At 34.9% G+C, this 15,718-nt stretch overlaps 1 protein-coding gene across 2 annotated transcripts in view; it reads left to right on the top strand.

The window, feature by feature from the left end:
• VWA8 (von Willebrand factor A domain containing 8) overlaps positions 1 to 15,718 on the top strand; it is a 718,869-nt gene that overhangs the window by 43,507 nt on the left and 659,644 nt on the right. For both annotated transcript variants that reach the window (XM_079136497.1, XM_079136496.1), the window contains exons 3-4: positions 8,780 to 8,910; positions 12,265 to 12,375. In XM_079136497.1, the coding sequence (XP_078992623.1) occupies positions 8,780 to 8,910; positions 12,265 to 12,375 (242 nt within the window). The remainder of the gene's footprint in view (positions 1 to 8,779; positions 8,911 to 12,264; positions 12,376 to 15,718) is intronic.

The following is a 15,718-nucleotide window of genomic DNA, read 5'->3' as shown; positions in this document are numbered from 1 at the left end:
GAATTTTTGTTTGCTTAGTGGTTTCCCATAACTCCTGTGGGTGTTCTTCACTTTTTTCTTTTTTCACCCCTCTGCCTGAGTTATTTCAAAGGCCTATCTTTAAATTTATAGATCTTTCTTGTGCTCAATCTAGTTTATTGTTGAAGTTATTTATTATATTTTTTATTTCTATGAAAAATCAACCCCAAGGGTTTGTTTCACTCGTTTTTATGATGCCCATCTCTGTTGAATTTCTCATTCAGAACATGAATTGCCTTCCCAGTTTCATTGAATTCTGTCTGTATTTTGTGTCTTACTGAGTTAACATTGCTACTTTAAATTTGTTTTCAGGAAGTTCATAAATATCCATTTATTTGTGGTCTATTACTGAAGAATTGGTGATATCATGTTTCCTTACTTTTTCATGTTTCTTATTCCCTGCATTGATATTTCTCCATTTGGTAAAGCTTTCATCTCTTCCAACCCTCACAGAGTAGCTTTCACAGAGGAAGACTTTCACCTATAGGTGGTCCTGAAGGTGCTGGTTACAGTAGCTCTGGGTAGGTGCAATGATGTAGATTCTATGCAGCATCTTTAGTTTTGATCAACATCACTGAGGAGTGCAGGTGCAAGAGTTTGTTGCAGTGATGGTGACAACAGGTTATTAGGGTCCTCAGTTGCAAGAATTGTTTAGAAATCCTTCTGTGATGGTCTTCCCCACAGTGGGCAGTTTTAGCTGAGGCATCTCTCATGGTTGTCCATCTGACATGGTCCATAGATAGTGATAATGGACTGGGGTCCAGGATATCAGTGCTTAGCATGACTTTGGAGCCACGGTTCTGGGCTTAGGGTCTTGTGAAACTGTTAAGCTCTGTAACATTGAAACCTGCAGAATTGGTTCACTTTCTTCTTTTTCTCTGTTTTGAGATAGGGTTTTGCTAAGTTGCTTAAGACCTGCTGAATTTCTGAGGCTGACTTTTAAGTTTCGATCTTCCTGCCTCAGCCTCCTAAGCTGCTGGGATTATAATGTGTGCCACCACACCCAGCTTGGTTCATTTTTAAAGGCATGGGTGGATACATTTCTCCTACAAAGTTGGGGTCTGTGCTCTGAGGCAGAACCTTGGGACCACAGGTCAAGGATGTGGATGACTTGGATCTTGGGGGGAAGGGCACAGCACCAGCATGGCTCTGGAAAAGAAGTGCTTTGGAGGCTTGGACCCTGGAAAATAGGGTACATCCGCAATTTGGAACCTAGAACTAACAGTACATAGTGGCAGCTTGGGCCCTGGCAGGTGAAGTACTGCAGTGGTGGCTCTAGATCCCCAAACAGTGGGAATGACAGCAGCCTTTCTCTGTGTGGCCAGGTGCTGCAGCAGTAGCAATAGTAGCAAGAACCTAGGAGAGGCAAGGACATAGCTGTGGCTTGGGCCCTGGTAAATGAGAACCAATGCAATGAAGACTCCCCTTCTGGATGCCTCAACAGGTTATATTCTGTGTGCTTATTCCAGTTCCTGGGAGATGGAACCCTGTGGCTATTCAACCTAGAGGGCAGGGGGCACAGCTTATCCAAGGCTTAGATTCCTTAGTGCATGGTACTTCTTCAGTTCAGCCCCAGAAAGCATAAATATACAGGTCAAAGGTAACTCTGATTCTCCAGGGCAGGGTGCTATGTCAGCTATGGCCATAGGGGTTGCAACTCCCCTGATGTGTCAAATGGTTGGTATTTACCCCTCCCAAGGGAGAGGGCTCCTTATTGGCTTGTGTATCAAAATATGAAGTTGCTTTGGTAGTTCAAGGCTTTGCTTCTCTGGTGGAGAGAATTGTGCCTTTATAGATCAGTCCCTGAGGGGGCGGGATGTACCAATTATTGGGGTGGGGGAGGTGATATGGCACATGATAACTTGTCTCCAGAGGGTAGAATATAGCAATTTCTAAGCTCAGGAATGGTGGGCTACGTAGAATTCATGCAGTGACCTCAAAGCCTATGGTATAGAGGGATGCAATGGCTACTTGTCCCTGGAGTAAGGTATACTCTAGCAGTGGCTCTGGTTTCATCATGTGGTAGTTAAATAGCAGCATGAGCCAGGGGTGTGCGTGGGTATGGAATTGGGTATGGGCAGGGCACCGTTGGTTTCTTCTCTGGGGATGGCAGTGTGTAGACTCTTGGGAGCTCCCTCAGGTGCTTTCCTTTAGTTATTTTGGTTGAAATGCAGTTGTTTATTTTCTGTTTTGTGATTTTTTTTTTTTTTTTTTTGTATCGGTTGTTGCAGGGGGAGATCACTGAGAACTTCTATTTAGTCAACTTCCTGATATCACTTGGCAGTGATCTCATTTCTTATTTAGAAGTGTGCTGTTTAGTTTCTAAATGTTTGGAGACTTTCCAAAGATCTTTCCATTATTAATTTCCAATTTAGTTTGGGGCAGAGAACATACTTTGTATGACTTGGATCCTTGTAATGTACTTAACATCTAAAAAACTAATAATATATGCCTTCCATATTAAAATATTCCATAAATACTGTTTTGTGACCATTTTCACAAAGGAATATATTGTGCAAATTTTTCTTTTGGCAAACATTTTCTAAAGCTCAACTTAAAGTAGCTTTTTTTTGGTAGAATTGTTTGTTTTGCTCAAAAATCAAAACAATGTAAAAATACATATTGAGAAATCATACTTCCACTCATATCCTTTCACGATTTTTTACAGTATTAGTTTCAAGGGTATTTATTTTGCATTTATCATGCAAACACAACAAATAAAAAACTCTTACCCAAAAAGTTTACAGTGTGATACTTAGTCATTGTATGTGGATATGCTATAATTTATTTAGTCTGTATTTGAAAAACTAAGTACCTTCTCTGTGTTGAGTACTGTGCTGGCCAAAGTTAGGATTTTCATTTAGTTTTTGTTACAGCCATATCACATGAAAAGTCATCAGCTCATTTCATAGATGGTGACTTTATATGAACTAAAGTTTTATATATGTATCATTTTCTGTTAACATCTTCAAGGACATTATTGTACTCATCTTTGTGTTCTTGATGATAAGCATATAGTAGATTTCAATAAATGTAACTGTGTAAATACTTGAGCTTTTTAGTTCAGTCAGCCCATGTTGTAAATAATGAGGGCTTTGTTTCTAAACACAGTGTATTGTGTCTGCCCCCATTCCCCCCTCCATGTCTACTACATCCACTTACAAATGATACATGACAGTTTAGTAGAAGAGCATGCAATTACAGTGAGATTAGTTGCGCTTCTTTTGAAATCATGCACTGTAATGTGGATAGAACGAATTCAGGGGAGTGTGATGGGTGTGGGTTAAGATATCTCTGAGTGATTTGTGGGGTGATTGTGGGGGATGACAGGGCACCATGATAGCTTGTCCCCAAAGGGTAGATAGAGTGCAGCAGTAGACATGGGAAAGTGCCAACTTGGGCTTTATTGACCAGGTTGTGTAAGTACTGGTTCCTTTCTCTGTCATTTTTTCAGGGTGGGTTCTAGGCCCAGTGGCTAATTTTAGTGTAAACCCGAGAGCCCGTTCGTATCCATCTAGTTTACACTGTGCAGTCTGCTATCCAGGACACACATCAGGGAAAAGGACTTTGCAGGTGAAGATGGATCTTTTCATACCTGGATCTCATTGACTGAGGGACTGGACAAAGTACTTTAGCTATAATCCTCATAATAACCATACTTGACAAGTATTATTATCCTTCTTTTGAAGATAAGGAAACTTAGAAGAGTCAAATTCTTGTCTAAGAACACTGATAAGTGACTGAAAGGACAGTGTCAAAAATCACAACTATAGTTTTGTTTTTTTTCTTTCTATTACATTATCTCTTGGGATACTAAGAAAACATCACTAGTTCTGAAGAATTTATTATAAGAGAATTTGAACTATTTAATTTTCTGGAATTTCAATGTTTAATTTATGACAAATTATAGTCTGCAAAATAAGAAAATTATAATTTAGAATACTCTACTAAAATTATTTTAAAGCCCTTGAATATGACTGGTCAAATATAGCAGATAATTTTTAAAACAAATATTGACTAGGAATTGAATCAAGAATTAGCCCAACACAAACCAGATATTTTATTTCTACATAGACAAGGAAATTATAGAATATGGTACTACTTTGACATCAGCTTATATTAGTAGATTCCTGGAAGGTAGCATCTTGTGCTTGAAAACAAAGTTGGGGATTTCTCTCATGTGCTGGGCCATGTTTATATTAGGTTATGCATGGCAGCTTGGCAGTTTATTTTGCAGATGTTCATAATGTACAGTCTTAAATCTTGTTTCTATTTCTGGCATGCTTTTAAGTATGACTCATGTTTTCTTGAGGCCATCCTAAAAATACAGCTAGTTTCAATCATTAATGTAAATACACCACAGGCATCACATAGCACTATATTATTTCTTTTAGTATTATAATGTAATTTAATATGGAATTTTGTTTGTTTTACAAAATACACTATACTAAAATAGGAATAAGGAAAGTAGGATTTTTATGGAGAAGTGAGTCCTCTGATAACATAGTGTACATAACAGAATGACATTTTAATAGAAAGAATAAAATATATTATTGATTTAATAAAAAATAAGAGAAATAGAACTAATGGACAGAATAGCGAGTCCACTAGAAGTTTTGATGTATCCCTGTGGTGTCTACATTTGTAGGGAAAGTCTTGAACCTGAAGGTAGATGACTGTCAAAGAAACTTTTGGAAGGTGCTGGAGGACATAATGAGTAGAATGCAAGCTTTAGACTGGAACAACTTGGGTCTAATATTGGTTTATGGACTTACTAACTGAACAAATGATATTGCCTTTTCAACTTGATTTTCTTATTATAAGAAATAATGAGTATTTAACAAACACAGCACTTACTGGACTCTGTTCTAGCTCTGTAAGTACAATTTTTTATGTTCATTATACAGATGGGGAAACTAAACACAGAGTTTAAATAACTTGACTAAGGTTACACAGCTAGTAAATAATAGAGTTAGGATTTGAATCCAGACAATGTGGCTCCGGTCTGTGTCCTTACACAGGTGTAGTCTGTTGACTCACAGGGTTCTTGTGAGATCTAAATGAGATACCGTATAGAAAATCATTTGTATTTTTATCTAGAACAAGATAAGAATGTAAGAAATTATGGCTGTTAGTGTTATTTTGGGGGAGAAGATGAAAGTAGGGAAAATATGGTCATTGTAAGATATACCATAGATTATAAGGTCCGCCATAAGGTTCAGAAGCTACTTAAAATTGACAGTGATGATGAAAGCCGTAGCTATCCTGACATTTCCTCCAGGCTGAATATACTTGCTTTCCTAACCGTTTCATCTTGCAACAGGTAGGGGAAACTGAAAGAAACTCTTTCTGTGGGCTTAATTGTGAATAATTACAACTCCTTAATAATGTTCAGGCAACAGAGGCACATTGAGGAAGAAAAAAAAGTCTGTAGAGCATTTCTCATTTAGGATGCTTTGGATGCTTTGACCTTTTGGCAGTGTGGGACAATCTTGGACAGTTCATTTAGCATCACTAAATATCAGTAGTAGACCAAATTATCCTTCATTGCCTAAAGCTTTGCAGTAATTAAAAGTATCCCCAGACACTTCCAAATGCCTTCTGTAGGTATAGGGCTATAACAGTACTACCATTGATTAACCACTTTTGAATGTTAAGAATAAGGGAAGTGGTTGCTGAAATTTTTCAGATATTTCTTAAGCCAGTGGTACTCAACACACATGAAGTGGAGGGCACTCTCGTGAGTATTCACTGGTTTGTACAAAATTCCTAGGGTTCTAGCTTTAAATAACTCCATGCCTTTCTACATTTGATTGAGAACTGCTGCCTGGGTTTAAAAAATCTTGAAAGTGAATATAGTTCCAAGATCAAGACATTTAAATGGACTGGAACTATCTAGAAATAAAATAAGACACTGTAATTATGAATAGTTACCAATAATTATAAATAATAAAAGGTGGGAGGAAGCTGAAGAGACCCACTTGGCTTTACCTTTTAGAACTTGGCAAACTTTAGATTTTCAGTAGTAAAGTCCAGATAATGGAATATCAGGCACATTGCCAAAGTTGATCACAAGGGAGTAACATAAAACTGTGAGAGTAGGGTAAGAAAGCCTATGGCCAGAATAAACTGAGGTTTGTAAAAGTAGAAAAAAAATACTATAAATGTTTAAGTTTTTAACTCTATATTTGATATTAGAGTAAGAAGAGTTGGTAGTCCTGCAGCATGGGGAACACTGTGTCATATTTCTGATGAAGAATTTAGGGTTTCTTAATTCTTATTTATTTTACCCTTAAATAGCATGGAGACTGACTTGTCCTGAAATAAGAGTAGATTGTTTATCACAAAAATGGAGAGAGGAAGAAAAATAGTTTCAAGGACATCTGTTAGTTATATATGAGGTTAACTCTCCAGACCCAGGTGAATTGAATCCTAGTACCATGAAACTACTTGAAAGAGTTCTCAAAAATATAAATATCAGAGCAGTGTTTTTCATTCAGTTTTTCATTATGGCTCTTCTAAGGACATTCTTCTCCATTCCAATTTTCTTTCTCAATCCCATGAAATTTTAATACCACAGAGATGTTGTATACCCATTTATGTACTGTATCCTTTTAGAGGAACACAAGACATTGCAATATCTAAGAATTTTTCTCAAATCCTCTTCCAGTACTAATTTTCTCCTTGAAGTAAAGTGTCTTAGAGGATTGGTAAGACAGAAGAGAAGTCAAGCACCTCCACTTGGTTGATTTTCAGACATAGAGGAGTTTGTTTTGGTGAAATTACAAGATGCTTTGGTTTTACTCCAGTGATGTAATAAACCAACCAATTTGCTCAAAACCTTTTCCTTGATTTTCCTACCAAGGTGAAAAACACCAGAAAATTACCCTTTTCATTGATTGGATATAGTTTTCTTTGGGAGTGGGAGGCTAGTAATGTTGTGCTGTCAGAGGTAAAAACAAAACAAAACAAAATAAAATCACTTTCAGTCCTAGGCAAGCTTTCTTAGTTGGATGTTTAAATTCTTTCAGGACTTCATTGGATGATTAAATGAAGTTAAAAAAAATCAAGGGACATTCAATATATGCAAAAAAACTTTATATATGTCTCTTTCTGTATGTATATATAAAGTGCAGCATAATAAAGCAAACACTGTAACCCATATCCAATTTAAGAACGAGAATACTACTAATACCATTGTAACATCCCATGAGAATCTCTGTGATTCCAGGCCCACCTCACACCCGTGGGCATCAAGTTTCCTGAATCTGTCATTCCCTTGCTTTTTTGAGCATTGTTTTTCCACATGTTATTTGAAAAGAATTCATTTTCTAGTTTATTCAACTTTATCAAAATAGTATAAGTGATTTATTTTGTGGTATTTTTTCACTCAATATGATGTGATATTTTGTATATTAAAAATGTATGGTGTGGGCTGGGGAAATAGCTCAGCTGGTAGAGTGCTTGCCTTGCAAGCACAAGGCCCTGAGTTCGATACCCACTACCGCAAAAAAAAAAAAAAAAAAAAAAAGTATGGTATTTTTAAGTTTTCAGCATATTGTTGGAATCATCCCTTATCTGAAATTTGAAATATTTTGGATTTCACATTTTAAAAGAAAATTTTGGAATATTTTGATGCATCTTGGAGATGGGACCCACCTCTAAACATGAAATTTATTTATATTGCATATATACCTTATACACATAGTCCAAAGATAATTTCAAACAATATAGTACATTTCCATTTTGACTACAACCTGTCACATGAGATTTTTCACTTGTGACGTTATCTAGGCACTCAAAAAGTTTCAGGTTTTGGGGCATTTCAGCTTTCAGAGTTTTTCAAACTAGGTGATAATTTATTCTGTTTTTTGTTGTTTTGTAAGTTTTCCATTGTGTCCTTTTTCTCCATTTTCCTTTCTCCAGTTTTATTTTATTTTATTTTGAACAATGTTGCTCAGTGTATTCTTTACGCCTCTTAGTGTACAGGATTTTCCTTGTATACCTAGAGATGGACTTGTTGGGTCATTGGGTGATTCACACGTGAACAAATATAATTTAACTGTATTAATTTAAACATTTTAGAAAACGTTGAGGAAGAAGATAAGCAATTGGACCTTATTTAGTAGCAGACTTTGAAGGGCATTGTATGGAGTAGTCTTCTGTTCCCAAAAGAATTGGTATAGAAGAATAGATTTAAATTATAAATTCTAAAGTGATTTTGAATCTACATCAAACTTTCTAGATGTGGAGTTTGGGAGATCTTAAAACCATTGCCAACTTAAATTATACTGCACTTGTCTCCAAATTTTCAAGTCTCTGTTAATCATTAATTGAGGTAATTGTTTGTATCTCCCTTTTGTAACAAAAGGGTTAGGCTATGGAATTGTGGTAAAATAATGATACCAGTTCCTCAAATTATCCTTGAAAATCACTTTCATTTCTTTAGGGAAACTTACAGTTGTTTATTCAAATGTTCTTACATGTTTTCACATGTAGGGTGTGTAACTCTTTGTGATACAAAAAACTTTGTTCTGTTTTAGCATTGATAATAATAGTTTTATTGTGAAAGCGTAAAAATTCTCCAGGTATCTCTAGATAGTCTCAGTCTCTCTCTGTTTTAGTCTCTGTCTCAATAAATGCACATATATATATATACACACACATATATTTAAAAATGTACATTCTGCATTGCTTAGAGATTTGTAGTCTAAATAATAGTCCAATTTGTATTTCATTTTCTCTTTTTTCCTACTTAAAGTTTCAGACTCTCCAACTCAATCTGTAGTTCAGCATCTAAGATGGATAATGCAGAAGGATCTTTTGGGGCAAGATGTCTTTCTAATAGGACCGCCTGGACCTCTTCGACGCTCTATTGCCATGCAATACTTGGTGAGCAATCAATTCTTGTCAATTCCTAAAGGTCTTAATTTTAATAATTAATAAATTAAGTAAAGATTAAGATTTAGTAAAGATTAAGATTTTAAAAATATCAGAATTAATTACTTCTTGAAATAAATACTAATATCAAAGGGTAACACATTTATAAAGGGTTTGGCAAAAGTTATTTGGGAAGGAAATGCACAATTATCTTATATGGCTTTAGCAGATTTTGCTGTAAACTAGAAAGTCCTCTAAGTAGAAAAGAAGTATAAACCCAGTCATAAGTAGTGGATAGAGCCAGCAACTCATAAATTGTGAAAACAAACAAGCAAACAAAAAACCTTAGTTTTATTCTACCCAGTGAACTTTCCTTATCTCAGGTTCACAGTTTAAAAAGCCAATTTCCTTGACTTGATGAAATCATAGTCTTTGGAGGGAGCCTAACAGTTTGTAAAACATTTCTTATGTAAAGTATTTCTTTTCTGTTTTTTTTTTTTCTTTAAATAGACAAGAAAACAAATTTTCAGAACTTCATTAGCGCACTCTATCTAACTGGTACACAATGGAGCTGGACTTTAAATCTCATATTGTTTCCCCTTCCCTGACATGTTATCCTCTTATATGCTAGAGGTTCTTTGATAATCTTAGTAGAATTGCAATGTTTAAATCTCAACCCAAGTAAAGTTTTAAAGTTGTCAATGTTAGTAGGCATTGCTGTACTGAATCAAGGAAAAAGTTGTGCTCTAAAGATAGTTTTTAGGATGACTGGAAAAACCTTGTTTAAAGCTTCCTTGTGTTATTTGGTATTAAACAGTTGGTTTCTATGCTATTGAAATCTACAACATATACTAAATTTTATTTCAGTGGTGAATTTACTTTGGCACATCAAAAAGCATGTGAGGAAGGGATGATAAAAATACATAAAAATACAAAGCTGGGCAACAGTGGTGCATACCTGTAATCCCAGCTGTTTGGGAGGATTGCATGTTTGAGGTAGGCAAATTAAAGAGACCTTGTCTCAAAGTATAAAAAAGACTTGAGGTGTAGCTCAGTGGTAAAGGACTTCTGAGTTCAATCCCCATACAGAGGACAAGTCAGAACCTAACTTCCACTAACCTATACCTTTTGTATCTTATCTGTAGATCCAGTGTGTGAGGAGTAACATGCCATATAGCTTTATCATCTCTTTCTCTTTTTTTTTTTATAATGTTACTGTGTTTTTTTATACCTTTATTTTATTTTATTTTTTAATATGTGCTGAGGACTGAACTCGGTGCTTCACATATGCTAGGAAAGTGCTGTACCACTGAGCTACAGCTCCCATCATCTTTTTATTAACACTCATGGCAAAATTGTTTGGTCTAAGAATAGGGGATCAGCTACTAGGAATCCCAGGTCTAGAACCTCTAATTTTTAGATGTACACTCTCTCCCTTGCTTTTTTCAAAGACTATCTCATTGAGATTTTGGTTCCGGTGAGGCTTTGAAGCTTGTTGGGATTGTGGAATGAGAGGGACTAGGAGATTCTAGGGGGTTTGTTGATTCAAAAATGCAACATAAGTCTGTAAGTGTAAAACCTGTATGTTTAAAAGCAACCACAACCAAACCTTAAATTGTGAAATAGAGTTGAGGCAGCCATATGATATGGAAATACACATTCGAATATTCAATACTAGCTTACACCACTTTGCAAACTGCAGTGAGTACTATTTTCAGTAGGTATAAGAGCCTTTATTTTGTCATGCCCAGAGAAGATAATGTCTTCAGAGGCAGCAATCTGGGGACAAGCCTAAAGAACCAAAGAGAAATAAGTTGATAGTTGTTTTTATGTGATATTTAACTCATACAAGTTTTATAGACTTAAAAACAAACAAACAAAAAACAAAACAAAAAACCCCCAAACAGAAAGTCAGCAGAGCTCTGCTACCTCTTCTGGTACTGTTTGTAGGCTTGCTTGGTCTACTGTCATGAAGCAGCACCTGAAGAGACTCTAGTGCTTGTGGGGAAGTTGTTAAGATTGAGGATAATGATAACATTGTCCTCAGTGTGGCAGTTCAAGGTTTAACTGTGGTGCAATTTAACAATCAGAGGCATACATAGCCTTGTCAACCATTGTGAATGACAGGGTTTTCAGTGAGGGAGATCACATTCAGCCAATGAAAGAAGCAGATATGAAGGTAGTAGTGATGTGTTCCAGAAGCAGGAAGGAGGTTATCTGCTAAAAAGAGAAACTGCTACTTTTCCTCCAAAATTGGCTCTCACAGACAATTCATTTGTATTTAGGAAAACATTGTTTGGTATGACCACATATTCTTCACTGTGCTGTATGTATCCTCTATTTAAAAATGTTTTCTCTTTTCCATACATACGTAAAGTCATAGCAACACAGGAACAAGCACACTTTAAAAAATGGAATGAAAATAATGAAGTATTTTTTATTAATGTAACATAGAGACAGGGTGGGGAGAAAAAGTTCTCTTCTGTGGTAGTAACCCTTTTTGCCATCAGTGGCTTGCTCATTCAACTTTTTCCTCTATTTTCTGGTAAATTTAATTTGTTTTCCCTGTTCAATAAAGACTTAGAGAATGTCATTGTTCTTAATTCAACATTGATAACAAGGATAATGCTAGGCTTTTTTTTTTTTTTTAAATCTTGGTGTTTGTTGCTTATCAGACAAAATGACTTTGAATGGATAAATTATTTTCAAGGAAATGTATTCTGGATGGTTTACCCTTCAAATCATGTGATCTTTTTTGTGAATCTTTTTTCTCTTTTTGCCCCTCCTCTTTTTCCTCCTTCTTTTTTCATTTCCTTCAGCTGTGCATATGTGTCTGTTCTCTGTTGACCTGATTTGACATTTACCTCACTTTTACGCTTGATAAAGTACCTAACTTATTATGTATATTTGGCAAACATTGTTCAATGGAATGAAATAATTCAAATCACTTTTAAAATTAGACAAACATTACTTGTTAATGTACTAAATGTAATACTTAATTACTTGATAACAGTAATTGTTATTGTTTGTGGGAAAGCCAAGTAGGAATATTGCCAAATTATTATTCATGATATTTGAAAAGAATGCTATGGAAGAAATTAAAGTTTCCAAGATTTAATTTTGATCAATTATTGGTCTAGTAGTAGGACTGAGTGTAGTAGAAATGCAGCACTAAGGAGATACATGCATTTTGATTAGTATTCAATTTATTATATTTTTCTCAAAGCTGAAACTTAAAAGATTTTCATCCAGAATTTCATTTAAATATTCTTCTCTAAGTCATTGTCATTGTGAAATAAGTTGCTCCAAATCGTTTTCTGGTAGTTTGATTTCAGTTGTGGAATAACTTACTTCTCTATTCTACAGGAGCTGACCAAACGGGAGGTTGAATACATTGCCTTGTCAAGGGACACCACTGAAACTGATCTCAAACAGCGAAGAGAGATCCGAGCAGGCACAGCTTTTTACATTGATCAGGCAAGTTCTTATCCTATTCCAGCCTGTGATTGGTTACTCCAGGACTATATGAAATTGATTTTTAAAGTAGAAAGAGAGTGGCTTATATAACAGTTAAAGATAGATATACTGTGCTTTCTCTAGACAGATTTAATTTAGATTTTTGGTTTTCCCATTCTTGGAAATGTCTCATTGATTTAGTACTAAATGAGAAACACTGGATGAAATTAATTGTTTCAAATTGTCAACTAATGATCAACATGCTGATTTCTTTATCTTTTTGTTTTTTACCCTTTGGTACTGGGAATTCAATCTAGAGGTACTCAACCACTCAAGCCACATCCCCAACTCTTTTTTATTTTTTGTTTTGAGACAGAGTCTCACTAAGTTTCTTAGGACCTTGCTAAGTTGCTGAGGCTGGCTTTGAATTTGGGATCCTCCTTTCTTACCCATTGGACCACTGGGATTACAGGTGTGCACCACCATACCTGGCAACACGCCAGTTTTTAAATTTTCAATTGTTTCCAAGTGCTTGCCTATAAATATATGATTTTCTAAAAACAAGAATTAAGTAGACTTTAATATAGGAAATTCTCTAGCATATTTTTAAAGTGCTTTTTCAATCTGAAGGTCAATTGGGTAAAGGTGTATTAAAGGGAATGAGATTAAATATTTACTGCCATGACTTTAGCTTTTCTTGAGGGGGTGCCTTAGGTATAGATTGCCAACCAAAATAATATATTCTATTATAATTATAATATTTTATAATATTCTAATGCTGTAATGATGCCAGTTAAACATTTCTCAAATATATTGCTTAAATTAATAAATGTTGTTCTAGGAATACCTTATAGAAAGTAGTGTAGAGACTTTAAATAATTAATTTATAGAGAAATTATTTCAAATGTACAGTAAATTCATGGAAAGATGCTTGACCTTTTTGTTTATAAAAATAAACACTAATATGCTTCTATTTTACTTTCACTTCTGAAATTGGGAAAGAGAAAGAATTCACTAATGTTCGGTGTTGATAAGGTATAAGGAATGAAGAAGCATCATTGCTGTTGATGGCAACAGAAATCAATGCAGTTTTAAAAGAGAATTTGACAGTATATCAAAAGAAAACAATGTGCACATATTTGGATCTAGCATTTCTAGCCATCTTTCTTCCAAATGTATTACAAAACACACACACCTATATAAGGATGTTTATTGTAGCACTATTTGTAATCACATAAAACTGTAGGTGAAAACAGTAATGATGTATATTTAAGAGACTAACAACATAAATGATGTATATTTAATAGACTAACAACAGAGAATACTCTGTAGCCATTGAAAAGAATGAGCTGAATCTATAAAAGAGTCCAGTATACAGTAAATGAAAAAAATAAAGTTGTAAGACCACATATATAGTGTGATACCATTTGTGATAAAAGGAAGAAAAGAAATCCTTATACATTTGTGTATACTTTGAAAACTTCCAGAAGGATGCACAAGAAGCAGTTAACAGAGCATACATAAAATGTGTTGCAGGAGTGTGACTTGGAGTCTGAAGTGGGATAGAGAAGGGATTTTCATGGTTCTTTAAATCTAAAGCTTTACCATGGGAAGGCTCTTACTTTGTAATTAAGAATATGATTAAAAAAAAAAACACAGGTTAGAAAGTTTTGGGGGAATTAGATATTCACATAGTCTCATGAATTACTTATCAATTAAAAAAGAAAAAATACTTAAAATGGAGAGATTTGACAGTCATCACTTCAAATGATGGTGGTCAAATTTAGCATCATCATTTGGGAAAACCTGAGAAGTTCAAATTTTCCACAATTAAAAAGCCATTTTGTGAATGAATCATAAATGAATTTACTTCATTTGAGAACTGTTTATGCTTATGCACATTACTTATAAATGCCAATATGTAACAGATATTACTAGTAATTTTCTATCTAACTTTCCAAACCTATAGTGAATTTTTATGTGTACAACCCCAGCTGTCTTTAGTATTTTTAACCATTGAATTTGATGTCTGGACCAGCGAGTCACTATCTTTATTCACCATCAGGTGATGCCTAATAACGTAGGTGGGTCAACATAGATGAAAAAATGTCTGCGGCTGTTAGGTGGGTATTGAAAGAAAGTCTGGGATTTCCAGTGTGGTTAGCATTATATGTGCCTATGACTGATGTCCACATTATCAAGAATGGGTGTTTCAGCTGGAAACCTTGCAAAAACTTTCAGATCCTGAGTTAGAGTTCATGGCCATTGATCTCTATACTCATTCTCAGGCAATACTAAGGATAGTTGATGAGAAAGTGAGAAATTGAACTTAATTGCTATCTTTGAAGTTGTGAATTAGGTTAATAAAAATAAGGAATGGGAATTTGTATTTTTCAAAGTAAACTTATTTTTCTGATTATGAAAGTCATACATATTTATTATATTTGTGCATGTAATTATATGTATTGAATGATATGTTCCAGGTACTATCTAGCTGCAGTGAACAAAAACAAAAATTTCTGCCATTATAGAGCTTATATTTTAGGGGGAAAAACAAAGAAAATAAAGAGATAGTATAGTAGGAAAAATGGCAACTAGCATAGGGTAGACTTTTAAAATTACTTGTTATTTCTTCTCAAAGACCAAAAGTTTGAATGTTTTTCTATATTTTTGCCTGTATGCATATCTCTTTAATCAAGTGTCATGAATAATCTTTACAAAAATGGTATAGCATGTATATACTTTAGAAGTTTTTTGGTACTTGACATTTTTATCAGGAGCATCTCCCTGTGACATAAGCTATTTATTAAAATATGATTTTTCATGTCAGTATAATATATCATCAAATACAATGATGTTGTTTAACATTTCCATTTTGTTTACCTTTCCACATTGTTAGTCATGCAGGTTCTTTCACTATTATGAATAACATTTGATGAATATCATTGTACTTGTATCTTGTTATTATCTCTGATGATTTTTTTTTGTGGGGGGGGGTACCAGGGATTGAACTCAGGGGCACTCGACCACTAAGCCACATACCCAGCCCTATTTCGTATTTTATTTAGTGAGTGACAGAGTCTCACTGAGTTTCTTAGTGCCTGCCTCCCTGTTGCTGAGACTGGCTTTGAACTTATGATCCTCCTGCCTCAGCTGCTGGGATTACAGGTGTGTGCCACCTAGCTTAGCCCTGATGAAATTTTTTGACTGAAATCCTAGAGGTATTATTACTAATCAAAAGATCTAGACAGTTTTAAGAGTCTATTGTTAAATCTCTTTCTAAAAAGGGTGTTCCAGTCACACTCTGACCCATGCCTTTGAGTGATTGTCTCATGAACTCTCATCACTACTGAGTGTATCTAGT

This window comes from Sciurus vulgaris (genome assembly GCF_902686455.1).
Source record: "Sciurus vulgaris genome assembly, chromosome: 4".
Taxonomy (NCBI): domain Eukaryota; kingdom Metazoa; phylum Chordata; class Mammalia; order Rodentia; family Sciuridae; genus Sciurus; species Sciurus vulgaris.
The sequence above is the reverse complement of the archived record's forward strand: the minus strand, read 5'-3'. Positions and strand labels throughout refer to the sequence as shown.